General features: G+C 34.8%; 2 protein-coding genes across 2 annotated transcripts; one reads left to right on the plus strand and one right to left on the minus strand.

The window, feature by feature from the left end:
* The first annotated feature begins 69 nt into the window (after positions 1-69).
* On the plus strand, positions 70-6,651 carry LOC106716207 (nuclear hormone receptor HR96). The gene is made up of 8 exons (XM_045683961.1): positions 70-1,006; positions 1,838-1,972; positions 2,631-2,739; positions 3,182-3,295; positions 4,365-4,490; positions 5,055-5,138; positions 5,734-5,946; positions 6,259-6,651. Exons 1-8 carry the CDS (start codon positions 258-260, stop codon positions 6,457-6,459), a joined length of 1,731 nt encoding a protein of 576 aa, XP_045539917.1. The 5' UTR covers positions 70-257; the 3' UTR covers positions 6,460-6,651.
* A 2,264-nt stretch (positions 6,652-8,915) lies between these two features.
* Positions 8,916-18,925, minus strand: LOC106716206 (dynein axonemal assembly factor 1 homolog). The gene is made up of 17 exons (XM_045683876.1): positions 16,785-18,925; positions 16,491-16,705; positions 16,103-16,382; positions 15,887-16,000; positions 15,631-15,808; positions 15,436-15,565; positions 15,065-15,245; positions 14,594-14,732; positions 14,137-14,237; positions 12,570-12,983; positions 12,312-12,496; positions 11,544-11,706; positions 10,884-10,988; positions 10,458-10,685; positions 10,101-10,253; positions 9,586-9,785; positions 8,916-9,350 (listed from the first exon to the last, which is right to left on the minus strand). Exons 1-17 carry the CDS (start codon positions 18,895-18,897, stop codon positions 8,916-8,918), a joined length of 5,334 nt encoding a protein of 1,777 aa, XP_045539832.1. The 5' UTR covers positions 18,898-18,925.
* Between the last annotated feature and the right edge of the window lie 297 nt (positions 18,926-19,222).

Below are 19,222 nucleotides of genomic sequence, written 5' to 3' on the forward strand. Positions count from 1 at the left end.
CATTGTAAATTTATAAAGTGGCAACATTGTTCTGACAATTTGACATTAGTCATCAATACAATGTGTATCATTCGCCCTTTTATTTATCTTTAATTTTAGTGAATTATCGCGTTATCTGGCCTTACCAACAGTTTTCGTAAATCGTACATCAAAAGTTAATCACTTTCATGTATCACACGATGCATGAATCAAATAGAATGCTAAAAATCAAACTTATTAACATTCCTTTATTAGTTTGTCCATAGTTAATCGTTAAAATGGACAGTAGTGGTGATAGTGGTAAAACTGTAGAAGATTCTACTGTCCAGAAGAAAGAGCCAACTATAAATCTGCAAAAAATTTGTCTCGTTTGCGGAGATAAGGCGTTGGGTTACAACTTTAATGCAATATCTTGTGAGAGTTGCAAAGCATTTTTCAGACGCAACGCGTTAGCTACTAAGGAGTTTAAATGTCCATTCTCTAATAATTGTGAAATTAATGTAGTAACGCGTCGGTTCTGTCAGAAATGTCGATTAGAAAAGTGCTTAGCGGTAGGTATGGTAAAAGAGTTTATCATGTCCGATGAGGATAAAGCTGAGAAGAGGAGAAAAATCGAAGAAAACAGAGCGAAAAAGCGTCAAATTAGTGACTCTGAAGATGCTGTTACGAGTTCAAAGAACTTTAAGCGTGATGAAGAGAGTGTTTTAAATAATACACATTATGGAAGCTTAGTCCCGGATCCCTCTGTAGTGCAGTACGATGTTCTAAACAGTACAACGTGCAGTCCAAACAGCACAGTGCAGTCACCATTGAATAATGACTTAGATAACTCAATAAACTCTCCCCCTGTTTACCATCAATATGTGCCAGTGCAAAATACGGACATGCCATATACTATGAAAATGTATCCCGTTGATGAGAAGACTGTTATAAATCGTGGTTTCTATGAACAAACAACAGTGGATCCGTATGTATGTGATAGTGTAGAGACTATGTATCCTGACCCGCCTAAACAAAACAGTATAAGGTTAGTTGTTTTTGTTATAATAAATAACAGATATGACAAATTTCAATATAAAGTACTTGCTTCAAATTATTGTCACACTTGAAAGATGAAATATTTTTATGTACAACATTGAAGAATAATTACCTGAGTGTGTGATAGTTTTCTTTATTATTATCCCAACATATGCTGCAAATAAATGCAATTGTCAGTCAGTACAATAAGAAGGACTGCCTCCGGAGGTCTTTTTTGTGGTATATACCCCCAGTGTTGTCATTTACAATACATATTTATCTACTCCCCGCCTACTCACACTACGACCAGGCCATTTTAATTAATAAAATGACTCATGCATTGATGACTTTTATAAAATAATAACTACACATTTAAGATCTAATATGAATTCTTTATTATTATTTTTTTTTCTATTACAAGATGGCTAACGAGCAAGCCGCCAAATGAATTTGCCGAAATGGTGAAGCTACCACTGTCCATAGACATTCACAATTGCAGATGATTTGCCTACCCTCAATTGACGAAGGAGGAGACGCACAAAAAGAGAATATTTAACCTTCCTATGCATCTTCTCCATCAAATCCACCTCTCCTTCCCATCCTTTTCTTATAGGAAAAGAGTGGGAAGGGAAAGAGGACTAAGATTAGGTCTCTGGCACCACACTCATCAAACTGTATGCAGAATTACTTCCACTTCACGCCTGTCTTCTGTGTGGTCGTGGTATTTCACTGGGCGAGCCCGACCAATTTGTGCAACAGATGTTGTTGTTGCTGGCGTATACCACTGTTACTTGTTTCTTCTTATAATTAATAAATAACTATGTATGTGTTATAATTTCAGATCAATATTAACAAATGGAGAAGCAACAGCTTATCAAAAGGAAGTAAATCAACAACACATTTGCGAAGAGATTCCGTCAACAAGCACCAACCCTGATGTGAACAAGGCCAGAGATATTCTGCAAGACGTAGAAAGGTATCACATACTTTGCACACAACTTAGTCTGAATAGAATTAAGAATAGTGTTAATTTCAATACCGAGTTTTGAGTATTTTTGTTGTTTCTATGAGTTTCCACTGTTGAAATGCTTGTTTTTCTGGTTAAGGATTTATGTTATGTATGTAATAATAATGTGTTTGTTCATTTATTCATGTAACACCATGATTAATAGATTGAATAATGACTAAAATATGTTGCTTATCCCTTCTTTTAGGCTAATTCTGTTCCTAATTTCATTTTTGACCTGTCAAAAAGATTTAATCTGCATTAATACTTTGACAAATATAATCATTAGATTAAATGTTTTTGATATGTTGCGAATTTATGTGAATTTTTTAAGCAATATTACTTATGTTATAAATGTGTCCTTCATTTGGCCACACCAAATGGAGGTCCGTGATCTCTGCCTATCCCTCTGGGTTACAGGCGTGAGTTGTGTGTGTATAAATGTGAATGTTTAGATGGATGAATGGATGTTTATTTTAAGGTATCTCTATATATACAGCATAGATTTCAATGAAATTTGTAGAACATAATCTGGAAGAACATGTAGGATACTTTTTAATTTTTTTTTTAATTCCGCGAGGACGGAATCTCGTGTGACTAGTTTGTAATAAATTAACTGTCTTTTCAGGATAGAGCCTAATTCAATGGAATCAATATTGTGTGAAGCAATAAAATTAGAGTTTGAAGCATATTCATCTGTCAACTCGTGCAGCGGATCATCTCGGGAACTGAATGAGGTATGTAACCTTTATTTTTTAACCATTAACCTAACCTTATATTACATTATAACACTAGACTTGATAATATTGATAATGAAGAAAAATTTTGTAAATAAATTTTATATCATGTTACATTCATAATATTTATGATTTTTTTAAGTAACCTTATTTGGGGGCATAGCAGTGCCCCCGCCAAGGTGAGCATGGTCGAGTATCAAAGCGATTCAGATTGATTTCTGATTAAAAACAAAAAATTTAATATGGCAACATAATTTATGACATTTATAAATTTAAAATATTTTTATTTAACTTTACTCACTGGTTTCTAAATACTTTTGTAGTAAAAAAAAAACATTTTAATATATTCCATAACCAAATTTCCTCACCTACGTATTTCTGTAACCTTGAAGACCACATAACTTAGTCAACGTTCAAAGGAATATGATCTCTATTACTATAGGTGGAGCGCGCAAAGTTGAATGAATTGATCGTAGCGAATAAAGCTCTGCACGCGCCCATTGATGACGATATATCTCAGTTGATTGGAGACACTGCCACTACTGCAGGACTCAAGGTGAGTATTTTGAGCTTTATTACTTAGGTGATAATGGTTATTTTTGGTTAACTTGATTGTACAATTCACTTGTAAACTGTTGTTAAAGAATCAAATTATTAACAATTCCTACCGGTTTTTTTTAAATAAAATATGAGTTTTTTAATAAAATCTAACCGTAGAAATCGATCGTGGGTCAGGGATTAATCACTTGACTTGCAATCTGCAGGTCCTGGGTTTGAATCACGCCATGTACCAATGTGTTTTCGATTTATATATGTACATTTATGCGACGTTCTTACGGTGAAGGAAAACATCGTGATGCTGCACATATCTGAGAAGAAATTCAATGATATGTGTGAAGTCAACCAGTACATAGCTACCGTGGTTGAGTATGGCCTAGTCACTCCTAACTTAGGGTAGACTAAATGCCCCTCAGTGGAGACGTATAGTGATCTGATGATGATAGAAATTGCTGAAATTTGGAACAGATTCAGATTACAATCAGAAATACACAAAACTACATTTAATACAGAAAAAATGTATATGACATTGATTTGTTTTTCTTATAGATTACCACCAAATATTTACTATTGGTTTCTGAGAGTAAAATCTCTATATAAAACATACAAATATACTTCATTGTGCACTATCATGGAGTTACAAAAAAGAAAGTACAACAGGATTTTCACAAAAGGTGGTCTTATCGCTAAGCAGCGATCTCTGACAGACAACCTTTGGGTAGAAATTAAGCTAAGTAAACCAAATCGGTAGGGTGCACACGAACAGTGACAAAAAATAAAAATAAAACGATAGTAATATTAACAAAAATAGAAAAACATATCTGTCATCCCTGTCATCTTTGACACAACAGAAATACAATATGTTTTAAACCTGCATATTGATCTCGGAAACCCACGATTAATAAGTTTTATATCAAAGACAAAGTCGCGGGCACCAGCTAGTTTGCTAATATTTCTTGTAATCAGTATTCGAATTTCGTAATTTGAACCCACGACCTCGTGATTTTAGTGTCCTCACTTTATAACTATTAATTATAGTTGTGTCAAGGCTAATCTTGTATTTTCAGAGCGGTGATGGTAAACATGATCCTAGACTGATCACCATCATGAACCTGACTGCTGTTGCCATCCGCCGCTTCATCAAAATGGCCAAGAAGATCAACGCCTTCAAGAATATGTGCGAAGAAGACCAGGTAATAGTCCAAGTTTTAAATTCGCTTCCAACTTAGGATCAAATGTTGCACAAAAGTACAGTTGTGACAATCCGCGGTGTTCCAATTACAGAAAAATTGTTTTGTTCCTTGTATCGAGATGTTTCATACTAATAATCAATGCTACTTAAGCAGTGTGTTGTGTTAATGACGGGATAAGAGTAAAAAGTTTAAATTCTTGGTTTCTGAGAGTAAAATATCTGTATAAAACATATCGTCCCTCTCATTATCTTTGACAGAACAGTGAGTACAATATTTACTAAAGGAAGACTCACTGTCAGTCCTATATCACTCTACATTTTTTCGTACAGATACATTTTAAAGCTGCATCTTATTGGACTGTAGGTTTTAAGGTGGAACAAAACCACATTTCTTAATTGTAAGTTGATGTGCTTTATTTTTAAACTCATTGCATTGTGAGCGTCGAATATTTCACAGTAGTTGGTACTAAACAAATGCCTTTGACTGTACACAAAATTTTCCCACATTTTACGTTATCTTGTAATTTCTTTTTGTTTTTTGTTGTTTATATATTAGATATTTCAGGTGGCACTGCTAAAGGGTGGTTGTATTGAGATGATGGTACTTCGCAGTACTATGACATACGACGGACAGAGAAATCAGTGGAAGGTAAGATCAACGTAACATTGCATATTTACACATTTTAAAAAAGAGTCCCTGAAATTGAACAAGTAAAAAAAAAGAACTTAATAGCCTATTTGTTCTTCCAGACCAAATTTTACATCTATACCAAATTTCAGCGAGATCCATGCAGTTGTTCTTGAGATACTTTCAAACAAACATTCATCCATACATTCGCATTTATAACATAGAATCCTATAATACTAGAGCAAATCACACATCTATATATATATATATATAAAAGAAAGTCGTGTTAGTTACACTATTTATAACTCAAGAACGGTTGAATCGATTTGACTGAAAATTGGTGGGCAGGTAGTTTTTACTCCGTTTTCTATTTTTTATTCCGCACGGACGGAGTCGCGGGTAAAAGCTAGTTTATAATATTAAACACCTAAACTTTACAGAAATCATGTGGCTACAAAAAAGTATAAAAGTATAAGTTGTATGAAAGAGAATGGAGAATAAGAAAGGAGTGAAATGAGATGTATGGAAGAGAACGTATTATACAAACCCTCTGTAAGAAGGGTATGGAGATGTGAACTTTAAATATTGTAATTGTGATTGTCCGGTACATGCTCAGCTGCCGCACAGTCAGAAGCAGTTCGGCAGCATCCGCACCGAGGTGCTGAAGCTGGCGCCGGGAGACGTGTACCGCTCGCACGAGGCCTTCATCCGCTCCTTCGCGACGCGCTGGCGCACCGACGAGCACCTCATCCTCATCATGTGCGCCGTGCTGCTCTTCACACCTGACAGGCCCAAGGTCGTGCACAGAGACGTCATCAAGCTGGAGCAGGTAACACAACACGCATATTGCCTCACGTGTGTACAATGCACAAATCAGTATTACCTCATGTGTGTACAATACACAAACGATATTACCTCGAGAGTGAACAATACACATATAATATTGCCTTATATGTGTACAATGCACAAACAATATTACCTCATTTGGGTACAATGTACAAACAGCATTACCTCATGTGTGTACAATACACAAATCAGTATTGCCTCATGTGTACACAATACATAAACAATATTGCCTCATATGTGTACAATTTACCACTACAACTGCTGTACAGTTCTCTTTAGAGCTGTTTCCTTGCAGAATTCCTACTACTACCTCCTGCGCCGCTACCTGGAGAGCGTGTACCCTGGCTGCGAGGCCAAGTCCACCTTCCTCAAGCTGATACAGAAGATCCTGGAGCTGAGGAAGTTCGCCGAGGAGATCACCGGCGTCTACCTCGACGTCAACCCCATTGAACCTCTCCTCATGGAGATATTTGACTTGAAGCATCACGACGCTTGATGTAAACGAAGTAAGCAGACATATATTTCATACATATAGCGCCTCTGAACAACGCACGAGTAACGCTTAAAGGCTATTTCAACCTTTTTTTATTTAACTAGTTGATAAAAATTCAACCAACTAGTTGACAAAATCGATTCGTTGAAAAACGGCAAATTAACGTTAAGTTAACGCTAAAATTGTTACGCACGACTTTTATTTTCATACAAAGTTGTAACCTTCATAGTCGTGGATTGTCTCAATTTAAAACTGATTATGTAAAAACAATCAACTAAAATACCTCACTATTTGTGTTTATAAATAAAAAATAATTGATTAAAATACTTATTTTATAATTATTTTTATTAGTCATATTAATATTAAAAAATATATTTAAATTTCCCGTATTATAGGAGGACTACAATGTCTTGATCATAGTTAATTTATAATTATTAAAACTAACATATCTATTAGAAATATTTATTAAAGCTTTATTTTATTGTTTTCTATTTATATTTATGTAGTAATTATATATATAAAATTGAGATTGATTTTATAAACGTAGATAATACTTGTATTAAATATTGCTGTCTCCATTTTGTCAATGAAAATGAAAAGGACAGTGTTAATACAAGCAGAGTGGTTTTCCACTGCATTATGTGACACAAACATACAGAGAATATGTTTTTGTATAAATTAATGCAGTGGGAATCCACAGGATTATAAATATTAAATATTATTTATTTTGTATTTTAAAGAAAGTTTGTGTATTTTTATTTCTATTTAATGTTTTAAAATATTTATTAATAATCATTTGTGCCAATTTGTATAAATATTATTGTAAATAATAAGATATAGTGGTTATTATTCTGCATGCAATTATTCTAACTTTAATATTAATTACTTTAAAGTACAACTTTAAAACACATTCTACTATATGAGTTTCCACTCTATACTTTGACAACTAGTTTATTTAGTGGAAATGGGTTCTAAAATAATTTAGATGTTAAAATTGGTCGAGAAGTAAATCTTACTAATATTATAAATGCGAATGTTTGGATTGATGGGTGGATGTTTATTTGAAGGTATCCGAAATGGCTGAACGGATCTTGATTAAATTTAGCACAGATGTATAACATAGTCTGGAATAACACACAGGCTACTTATTGAGTATTTTATTAAATACTCGCCCGGACGGAGTCGCGGGCGACAGCTAGTTATATGACAAAAAAATTTATTTAACTTTTAAAGTATCAATACTATTATGTCGTGTTGTATTTCAATGAAATATAAAATCAATGTTAATGATTTTTTTTGTGAAAGAATAATTATTATATAACTTTAGTAGATGTTAATAACTATGTTAGTGATAGTAAGAATTTTATTTTATTTATAATTTGTTCATATTTATATGAGAAAGAGTACGTTTTCATTAATAAAAGTTATACACTCGTGAATGATTCATGTAAAATTGTTGACACGTAAATCTGTGCATAGATTCATACCTCAGTTAAATTTATACCTATACCGTTAAAGTTATGAATCGTGTTTCCAGCCGCGAACATCGAGTCACCAAAGAGCACGTGGCTGATTGACTCGAGCTGTCAATTGAGTTGCAGGTCAATGGTTCAAATCTGTATGACCTGAACGTTTGAATCGATTCACAGTTGATTTGAACACGTTTTATATCCAATTTAGTGTTGTATTCCTTATTGTAAATAGAATATTAATTTCGAACAATTTATTAAGATCAATTGAATAAATGAACTGATGGAAATGTATTCTTTATTTTGGACAAAATAACAATCGTTAAATATTTTAAAATATGTCACATATTTTTGTTTTTGATGAAAAATGTATGATTGTATTTAAAAATAAAAAAATGATTATATTTTTACATCAATTTTTTAAAGCTGTCTTTTTTATAAATGTAAATATTAGTATATGAGACATGTTCAATGTATATAGAGTGTGAGAGAACTATTTTTGTAGAACAAAGATATTTTGTTATGTGCAAATGTTTGTCCTTATTTCATACAGAATTAAATATTTTAGTTTGTTAATGTTGTTGTTTCATTTCTCGGTGATTACTTTTTCCCTATCAGTACCTAAAATAAATGAAGATGTTTGAAATAAAGTAACCATTAAATAAAAACGTGTTTATTTATCACTAACATCAAATAATAACTAAAATAAATCTGCACATTGCACTAAAATAACAAAAAAAAAGTGTTGCTACGATAAAAATACGTAATTAAAAATTAAAATAAATTGCTCTTTCTGCCGCTTTCAGTCGTTTAATGTTTACTTAAATACAACCTTAGTGACGTCTTAGTAACTGCGGCAATTATTAATATAACAAATTGAGATCATTCTTTATGGAACTTGAATTAATATAATTAACATAAAAAAAAACATTCGCTTGCGAATAACAAACTTACGAGAGAAAAAAAAAACAACAAATTGTGCATTTTTACCTATGGCTCTTGTCCCAATGCTAATTTCATTTCAAGTGTAAGAGTTTCTTCTGAACGATCAAATTCGTTTGCTGCAACTACATCAGTTAGTACGCTCGCATCTACTTCAATACAATCTTCAAACATATCTTCAGTTTCCCTTTCTTGTATTTTCGCATTCAAATCTACATTTCCAGAAATATCAGATTTTTCTTCAACAATTTCAAGTATAGATTCATTACCTTCTAGTATTCTAACTTCATCCCTGTCCTTCGTATCTTCAGTTAGCGTGTCCTCGAATGTAGATTCATGGCTGGGTATGAGGGTGGCCTCGTTGTCATCCCCCTCAGACGTGGGGGGGCTGACCTGCAGGGCGTAGGGGATGAACTCGCCGGCTCGCCATCGCCTTTCAGCTTCATCCATGTGAACCTCCAAGATGTGAGATACCTCCGGTAACTGCGAAATATGTAGTTTATTGAATTATGTTTATAACTAATAAAAAAATAAAAACAAATAATGTTTTTCTTTCGTTTTGAGTGAGATGTTTTTGTTGAGTCATTGAGTAGGCTATGATTCGAGACCTTTCAGCCGTTTTGGAGTAGCATGGTACCAACCATCGTAATGAAAATAGCTCTGTCTAGGAATCTAGTTTAGATAATGTACAAGGGCGCTCTGTATACTTTGAACTGACAGTATACTCATGTTCGAGATGATCAGAGATGTGCTCGATGATGGCGTTGGTCCTGTTATCGACGCTGCCGGCGCGGCTCGTCACCAGCGCGCGCTGGCGGTAGAACTCGCGCTCCTCATGCCGCAGCGTGCGCTCCAGGATCTCTGAAGCCACGCGCTGCTCCACCGCCGCGTTCTCTGACATGTTCGCGTAGTTTGTACCTGCAGGTACATTGGATACGATGTTATCACTACACCCACGGTGCCACGGTCACCCCGCTTTATATGCTTCCCGGGTCCCTTACCAGATCCTTACTTGTACATAAGTAAAGCATCCAAAATTCTCCTACGTTTATTGTTTAGTCTTAGAACTGTTTAGGACTCTTCTGTTTACGTAAGGAGGTTTCGATGAAGGCTCACAATGTTTTTGAATTTTTTCCAATTAAATAAAACCCGAAACTATACTATTAGCGATACCCAGAGAATAATACATTCCAAAATTGGTCTCAATCAATTATTGTATATACGGAGAAGTACCTTGCGATGGGAACCTATCATCATCATAGGAGTTGATGGTATCAATGATGTCCTGCTTGGCCTGGTCGCGGTCAGCCGGCGACATCGCCGCCGTCAATGAAGTCGACGCTAAAGGTGAAGGAACCAGATTGGAGTCAACACCAACACTAACGTCTGTGAACAATACTGTTATTTGGACTATACATATTTAAGTAGGTAAAGGCTCAACAACACAATGATAGTTACCGTTGGTTTCTGAGATCAAAAACTCTGTATAAAATATATCGTCCTCTCTCCTCTCATTATATTTGATAAAACAAAGATTGCAATTAATAGTATAACCATAGTCAAGAAAAATCTTTTATAAAATGTTTATACCTTGATGTGTTTGGATAGTTTTCATTACATTTTTGTCTTCCGATTCACACAATTCATCATCCTTGTTTACTTTAAAATCAGCTTGAATGCTTTGTTCTTTATTGGTATCAGTTTTAGCGACAGCGGTTGCAGGTCTCTTTTTCTTATTAGCTCTTTGTAAATTAATTTCTTCGTCAGCTGAATCATTTTCACTTGACAAGTTTATAGATACAGTATCTTCTGATGACGCTGAAATTTGTTTCGTATAAATTATTTTTCTTTTGTTAAACTCAGTCAAACCTGGATAAGTAAGAAACCTCTAAGCTAGACTCATTGTCCGGCCTCGGGGATGACGTCCATAAAGGAGAAAAATAGCTCGGTGTCTTGGTCTTCCAACTTCAACTGTAGTAATTGCAGAAGTTATTTTTAAATTGCTCTAATTCTTACCTGTATTGTTAATTACTTCTTCGCCAATTTCATACTGTACTTCATTATCCACATACTGGAACAATATGGCGCCCGGCACCTTAGTAAGTTTCACCTTCTTTTCGTCTTCAACAAAAAATTCAAAATATTATTTCATCTAAAATATATTATTTTTCCTTTATGGTTTCTTTTTTCTGTTCAGACGTGAATCGATTATTACTAGATGTTTTCTATCCTCTAGTATCCCTTACCTTATATTTATTATTTTAGACTACAAAAAAGTGAAGATTTTGACCTTGACCTATATTTTGGACAGACAAGGGGATAGATTTCTATCCCGTAAAAATTTGTAATTTTCCCCTTTCCGTCCAATTCTTATTTGGAAATGGCGAGACAGAAATAGCTATCGATATTAGTTTACGAGACAAAATTCATCACACACGCCTAACCTGAAGCTATTGCTGCTGCGTTTTCTATCCCTGCCAGAAAAAATATCGTACGATGTGTCTGATTTATCAATTTATAAGACTGAAATCTAAGATGTTTATGTGATCAGATCCACACCACTCAACTCCACCATCTGCGATGCGCTAGGAGTAGCCGGAGATGGACAGAAATTGCGATAAAAAGAAAGAATATGCACGGTAATGTCGAATCTCAGATATGAGAAGGAGGTCGTACCCGGTGTTTCGCCGCCGGTGAGCTGGCTGTAGGCGATCCTGTCGAAGGCGTTGTCGTGACGGTACGTGGTGACGCTGCTCTTGTGGTCGGCTTGCACCTGATGCGCCGGAACACACTCACGCTCTCTGTGGTACTCCTCCATTATAGCCTTGTCGTATAACTTCTGTACGAGAAACCGAAGATAGAAAAAAGAAAAGTTAAGAAAATTGGAAAATCAGAAACGGAGACCTTGCGTTATTAAGACATTAGAAACTTTTTTTACCCGACAATTTATGAGCGTAATAGTTTAAGCGTTTATCCTTATGTATATAGTGGAAGACATCCACCATGTTGTTTTGGAGTGTGCTCGGAACGAACGGCTTAGACGTAATTATTTTAAGGTGTTCGGGTATAATGTCGGTCAGATAAACACTATCCTGGCTGACCCGTCTTCTGACGAGGCCAGGATGATGTTTAAGTTGACCGACATGTGTTTAAGAAACAATGTAAATAATTAGATGTAAGGTGTATTTATTGGAAGGCTTATGGGGCGATATGGTCGCATTGCGACAAAGCCTCTTAAATTATTAAATAAAAAAATAAAAAAAATCCTTATGTATGCCTATGCTTTTTTGTATGGATATTTGTATTTGACCTTCTGTAGCCTAAACGACTGAACCGTTTTTGACAAGGCGTCATTCAACTCGTATACTTCACCTGAGTCGGTGGGGTTTTTAAATTTTTGTATAGTTTTTACGTAATATATTCAAATATTATCTTTGTACTCACCATAGGGTCAACGGCGGGTTCTCCCCTGGCGATTCTAGCATCTCTCTCTTTCTGCTCTCTCTCCAGCTCGGCGAAGATCTCCAAGTCCTCCGCGCTGGGCGTGAAGTCCTCATCGTCATCATAGAGATGGCTATCGGCGCCACGGACATACTTCAGGAGTGATACGCCATCCCCTTGCTCCAGTGCTGCAATTTGTAAAGCGTCAGATAATAGACTAGTTTGACCAATGTTGTGATAACCGGTTCTAATTGTACTTACTTCTATCTGTCTTATTTGCGGTTCCTTCAACTGAGGGGATATTTCCATCTTCGGTTGATTTAACATTTGCTTTATGTTCAGTGTTATCGGATTCTTTGACATCACATTTTGAATTATCTTCATCATCTTCACTATCACTATCCATAGCACTCTCTGTATCACCATACTTAATTTCTTGTATAAAAATATTCTTTAATCCCTTATTTTCTAGGTCTTTAGAACAAACTTTAATATTGTTTTCGACAGGTAATGGTTTCGCATCCAAATTGTGATCATACTCAACTTCTTCCGACATTTCTTTATCCGTTTTATTATCAATATTATCGACTTCAATAATTTCTATTAATGGTTTCTTTGCAGTAGCTCTTGGAACTTCACTAATTAGTTTAATTTCTTCGCAGGAATTTGTTTCATCTATAAAATATTTACACTTACACACAATATACTAAAAATGGTGATTTAAAAAAATATTAAGAAATAAGACTAAATTACGGAACAAAATATTAATTATCATTTTCTAAACGCAAAATGCATCGCTTTACTTTATGAACGCATATAACAGTCAAATCTGGATAAGCGAAAGTTCAAGAGACCGCGATATATTCCTCGTTTATAGAGGTTTCTCTCTAACCCGAGTTTCTTGCTTATCCAGGTACGACTGTATATTAATTAATCTGTTTTAAACATTAAAATTGTTAAGCAAAAACTATTACTATTTAAATTTGAAATCTAATCCAATTAAAAATTCATATACAGAAACTCTTAAAGTAAATCCATCAAGAGCTAAGAAAAAAATTAAGGGGTTCTCAAAATTGAAATTTAAAAAAATTAACGTTTTTATTACTTTAACGTACATTTATGTTCACCATAGTATCAAATTTTATACGTTTTTGATGTCATATCAATCCTAATAGACTACACTGTTAGAAATAATGGAACTTTATCTTTTACATACTTTATGATTTATGTACACTTACTAGACATGTATAAATCAACTTTGAATCGGTTCAAAAATTCAGGTCACACGGCTAAATAAATTTGCAGCTCACGGCTCATCGCGATATGCCAAAACTCTGAGCTGAAGAGCCGCGAGCGGCTTGTTTACACGCAGTTCAATACGCAAATCTATAACTCTATATATTGTCCTTAATGAACTGAGCTGCGAGCCGATTCACTGATCTGCTTCACACATGTGAACCGTGAGCTGAGCTGAAGTACAGTTCATCAATTTCTAACGAAAAACCTTGTTTACTTCACATTGCAATTACTATTCACGAAGTAAAATTTAACGAACATCGGGATTTCGTCCAAACTGGACTAATTATCCGCCAAAAAAAGCTTATAGAGATTTCATTCTCATTCGTATTCTTAGTTCACACATGTCTACGTTTTCGACTAATTCTATAAGCTGTGAATCATAACACCGCATTCTAGGTTTTCGAAACTATTGTTCCGCGCCATCTATCGTCGACTTTATGAAACTTATTGACAAAATGGAAATCTTTATTTCGGGAAATTAATGTTAAATTGTAAAATAATTAATGAAATAATAAACATAAATGCGTACCTTTTATCTTTATTTTAGTATTGTCTGTCGCAGACTTAGTTTGATGCGGGGTTTGATTGAATAATAAATTACTGATTGCGGTAAGTTCCGAAGAATATTTACTGGAACGGAAAAATACAATTATGAAATTGTTAGTTTTGTTCATAAAACTGAGAAATCATATATTTAGCTAATCACAAATCAATATCAGTCATTCAAAGTTTAAGAAATGTTTGTACAACACAATACTGACAAGAAAAAACATGCCTTATTAAAAATGATTAAAAAAAAAGATGCATAATGATATGCGGTTGCATTATAGTGCGAGGCGCCATTTGTCAGCGAAACCGCGAATACAGCCAATAGCACTCGCCCTGAAGAAGGAACCCCGACGAGTTGGAAACAAGTCAGTGCCGTCTACGGAGTTTAGGCGTTTATTTAAGCCGTTCTTAATTATTTCATAAAAATAAAAACATACTCATTGTTATCGTTGTTGAGATCGCCCCTGTACCCGGCCCAGCAGTCGCTCTGAACCGGAGGATCCTCTTGCTTTGTATCTATCTCTTGAACTAGTGTCTGACTGTTAGGCGACCATTGGATTTCTGATGTTGAAGCATCTGTTAAGTAATTACCAGTAGGTTACTCATTTTAGTATTCAAAAATAATATCTACATCTACTTCAACTAGGGTTGTAACCGAAGCCTCTTCGGCCTCGCCTCTGCTCCTTGTATGCGAAGGTTACAAAAAACGGAGGCGGAAGTTAAAAAAAAAAAGTATTTATTTGTCAGGTTAATAAAATAACAATTTTCAATTAAGCAAATATTTACTTAAATATAACTGCTTGAATTGAAAAGACCACCGACCACACGCGGAGCGGGATAAATGTTATGTTAAAATTAAAAAACTAACGATTGATTATTTCTACTGCTTGTACCAACTTACGCTATACCTTTTTCTTTTGCATCATCAGAACTGCTGTCACTATCGCTGTCCTCACTAGTAGACTCGGCTTCGGAACCAGTCAGCATGTCTTCTACCACGCCATCGACAGACTTTACCTTGACTTGCTCCGATGTCCCTTCTTCAGCTTTGTTTTCCTTACCATCTTCAATTTGTGGGACATCTTCTTCCTATAATACGTAGCAGTCTTTTACAGGATCTACTTCTATTGAACTTATAAAGCGAAAGTTTGAACGGATAGATGTATCAATGTTACCAGGTACCTCCAGAACGATTGAACAGATCTGGATAAAAATTAATACTCAGTCTTTTTTGCGAGGACGCGGATTTACAAGCAACAGCTAGTAATTATATAATTACTTGAGGTGGAAGACCTAGTTCCTCCCGCTCTTCTTTTTCCTTAGCTTCCCGCTCTGCTTTCTTCTCTTCTCGCATCTTGATCAGGTATCGAACACTCTTCATCGTCTTCTCGTGTTCTGCTGCTATCCAACTGAAAATATAATAATTGACCACCATCGATAGAGTCTATTTACTCCTACGATTATTTTCACCAACCGTTTTCTCTCAGCGATCTCCTCCTGTACTCCGCCGCGCTGCCAGGCCTCAGCGCAAGCGCGATCCCGTGGAAAGACCGGTCTATTGTCCAGGTTCAACAGTTCCTTCAAGCGCAGTGTAAGAGTCTTTCTATAAGCAGGTATGTTTCGCACGACCGGGTTACCCGTCAGTACCAGAACTGGCAACATAAAAACACTCATATTTACACACTTACTTTATTTTTTTAACATTTTAGTAGAAAAGACTTAATGAACACCTTTTAGAACCACCATGTCAGCTAAGACATCAACAATAAGTGGGTCCTCCAGTCGATTGTGCGATAGATCCAATACAGAGAGGTTCTTACAGGTCGCCAAATGCTGGAGATCACCTATAGAATTAAGATGTACTTTACCAATTTCTGACTATTCCATGACTATTAGACAAATTTTACGACAGGATATTTAACACAAATGCAAAATTTAAGTCGTACCTACAGTGGTGAGCATATTGTGAGCGATACTCAACGTGTGCAAGTCGGGAACTACATCCAGATTTTCTATGCATGTCACAAAATTGTGGTCCAAGTTCAAAGTATCCAGTTTCGGACAACCCTGTAGGTTCTCAATCTTTCTGACAACATTATAGTGTAGGTAAAGACACTTCAGTTCGGCCTGCATGTCCAGACCTTCGATCCTTTGAATACCGTTATTTTCTAGGAATATGCATTTCAAACCGGTGTATTCTTCGAGATTTTCAATCTTGGCAAAGCCCTGAAATTTCAAATCTTACGAATGTTATAATTTTAGTTGTAAATAGTTCAATTTCGTTGAAACAAATGTTTTGTTAGAAAAAAATGTTTCCGATCAAAACAATCTTACCTTGAAGTGCAAATATAAAATATCATTGAGATGTGGAGTGCAGTACAGTTTATGCTGTTTGCAGTGTTTTTTTATAAACTCTTTCGTCATCCGCGGACCTCTATTCGCTTCTTCTTTTTCTCTATCCAGCTTTTCTTGAAATTCTCGTTGCTTTTGCCTTCTTTCCTCGGTCGCATCCTTCTTTCTCTGTTCATATTCACGTATTCTTGAAGAAACTGTATAAAATTAAACAAAACACTTAAACGAATTAATATACGAAACTATTTGCAAATGCAAAACAAGATGAATTTATACCTGTCGTATTCATTTTCGCGGGAACTTCAGATATATTAGAATCCTTATTTGAATTAACCAAATCATCGTTTCCGTTTTTGTAATCTCCTTGAGCTTTTGTATCAACTTTTTCTGTATTAGAAATAGAACCTTCACCTAAAGTCTTGTATTTTGTATCTCCTCGATTAAGTAATTTGTCAGCCAATCTTAAGACTTCTTTATTGTGTTTCATTTTGTCTTTGATATCAAAAAGGAGACCATCGATACGTTTATTTCTTTCTACTTCTTGTTTCTCAAATTGAGGTAAATCTCGTGATTCATCTTTGTTAAGATTCTCGACGTGTTCTTTTAACGTTGTCGTACCAGAATGTTCTAATGGATGAAGAACTCTGTGTGACTTTGCCAGTACTTTATCAACTTCCTTCATGAATTCATTGCACTCCTTCTGTCGTGTTTCGTACGCTAATTGACTTTTATTGACCCTGTCTTCATGGCAATTAATCTCTTGATTTAGCTCAACTATAGCTGTATTTATATCGTCTATTTGCGAAAAAGTTACCGAATCGCTTGATAATTTCACACTATTATTAATAGTTTCATTACCTTCGATTACTTCTGGTATCTTGGCAATATCAGATGTATGAATACTCTTTCTGTCGTTCATAAGATTTTGGTATAAAATATTAGATTTCCTAGAGTTTTCTAGGGCTTCATTTACATCATTTAACAACTCATTCATGCTATTCAATTTATTAGTTATATCTGATCTTATTAATGTACTAAGATTTTCTGCACCCTCTACTAGATTTCGTGCAAGATTTTTCATTTCTTTAAATTCTAAATCTTTGTTTTCGCGGTTTTCATCGTCTCCGATATTAAGTATGGTTTCTAAAGCACTATGCAATGTTTGCTCCATTCTGTCATCGAATGACTGATTATTTTCATTGGTTGACTTAGTATTGTTTGAGCTCCCATTATTCGCAGCGTCATCCACATTATTGCTATCTTCTTTCTTCATTTGATCTAAGATAGCAGAATTTTGTTCTTTTGATTCCTTGGTATTATCTTTATCTCCTTCAGTACTAGGTTCCCCACTTAAAATTGAATTTATATTTGTTAAAACTTTGGTTGTATCCATGAGCTTGCCTTCAAAACTTTTAGAAAAAACTTCGTCTAAATTGGTTTCTTCATCTTTTTTCATTTGTTTAATGTAACTTAAATTAGATTTCTTATCCTCGAAAGAATTTAATTTAATTGGATTGTTTACTATTGGTATATTCATTGCCGCATTAATAGAATACTCTTCCTTAAGCTCTTCAAAAATGTTACGTCGATTTTTAATATCAGGGAGAACTGATGAAGATTCTTGTAGAATTTTGTATTCTTCCGTTAATTGTTTAATTTTTTGTTCGCTCACGTTTTCGTTGTTACCATGCAAGCCAAGCTTATCATGTTTATCGGCTAGTTCAAGTAACATTTCTTTTGTTTCTTGGTATCTCGTTTCATAAGATTTGTTGGTGTACTCAGTAACTACTTTGTCAATGGCTTCGAACTCACTGTCACTACCGGAGGCTTCATCGTCTGATTCTTTCACTAAAGGCTTATTCGCATTATCTAGAGAAGCTTCGTAGGCATTAGCGCTATTTACTAAGGCTTGCATATTTCTGAAATTCGCATCTTTTATTATTTTTTCATCGCCATTAGCTGATTTTAATTCATCCATCATTTGGTTGTAACATGGTAAGTTTATTTTATCTAAAGGAACATATATATCACCACTATCGTTATTTGTTCTTGCAATTTGAATTTGTCGAGATTTTTCACGAATTATGGGATTACTTTCAATCAGTTTCTTTACTTCCTCCGTAGTTAATGGCGTGCTGGTTTCTGTTACCTCTGTAAACGGCTGACCAGTCAACACTTCGTATTCAGACTTTATTTCCCCGTCCGCGGAAGCTGAAATGTAGGGCTGATTTTCGTCCGTCTTATTTTGTAAAGGTTTTAATTCATTGTCGATAATTCTTTCCAAAACTTCTTCTGAAAAATTTCCATCTTTAAAGAATATTCGTAGTTCTTCTCGTTTCTTTGCTATGTACTCCTTGGAATTCTCAAATACATCCATATTAATCTCCATAAACTATTAATACTAGTTTAATAGGAAAATAACTTTGTAGAACTTAATGAACTTTGCATTTTATGAAAGTCTGATTACTAATTTCTATGGTAACCTAACATTCATAAATATTTATTGGATCGAAATTCAAATATCGTATAAGAAGTCTGTCTTGGTCATAAAACTGCATATTTATATTATTTTCAACCTTAATTACCATATAAGATTACATTTTTGTAAGGCATGTTTAGTTCTTTGTTTTGTGTTTTTGCACAACATTACTTGTTTGCTATTGATTGATGATAGAATATGTAGAATATCCTTTTTTGGCCGAACGTTTCGTGTT

This window comes from Papilio machaon, chromosome 24, assembly GCF_912999745.1.
Source record: "Papilio machaon chromosome 24, ilPapMach1.1, whole genome shotgun sequence".
NCBI lineage: Eukaryota > Metazoa > Arthropoda > Insecta > Lepidoptera > Papilionidae > Papilio > Papilio machaon.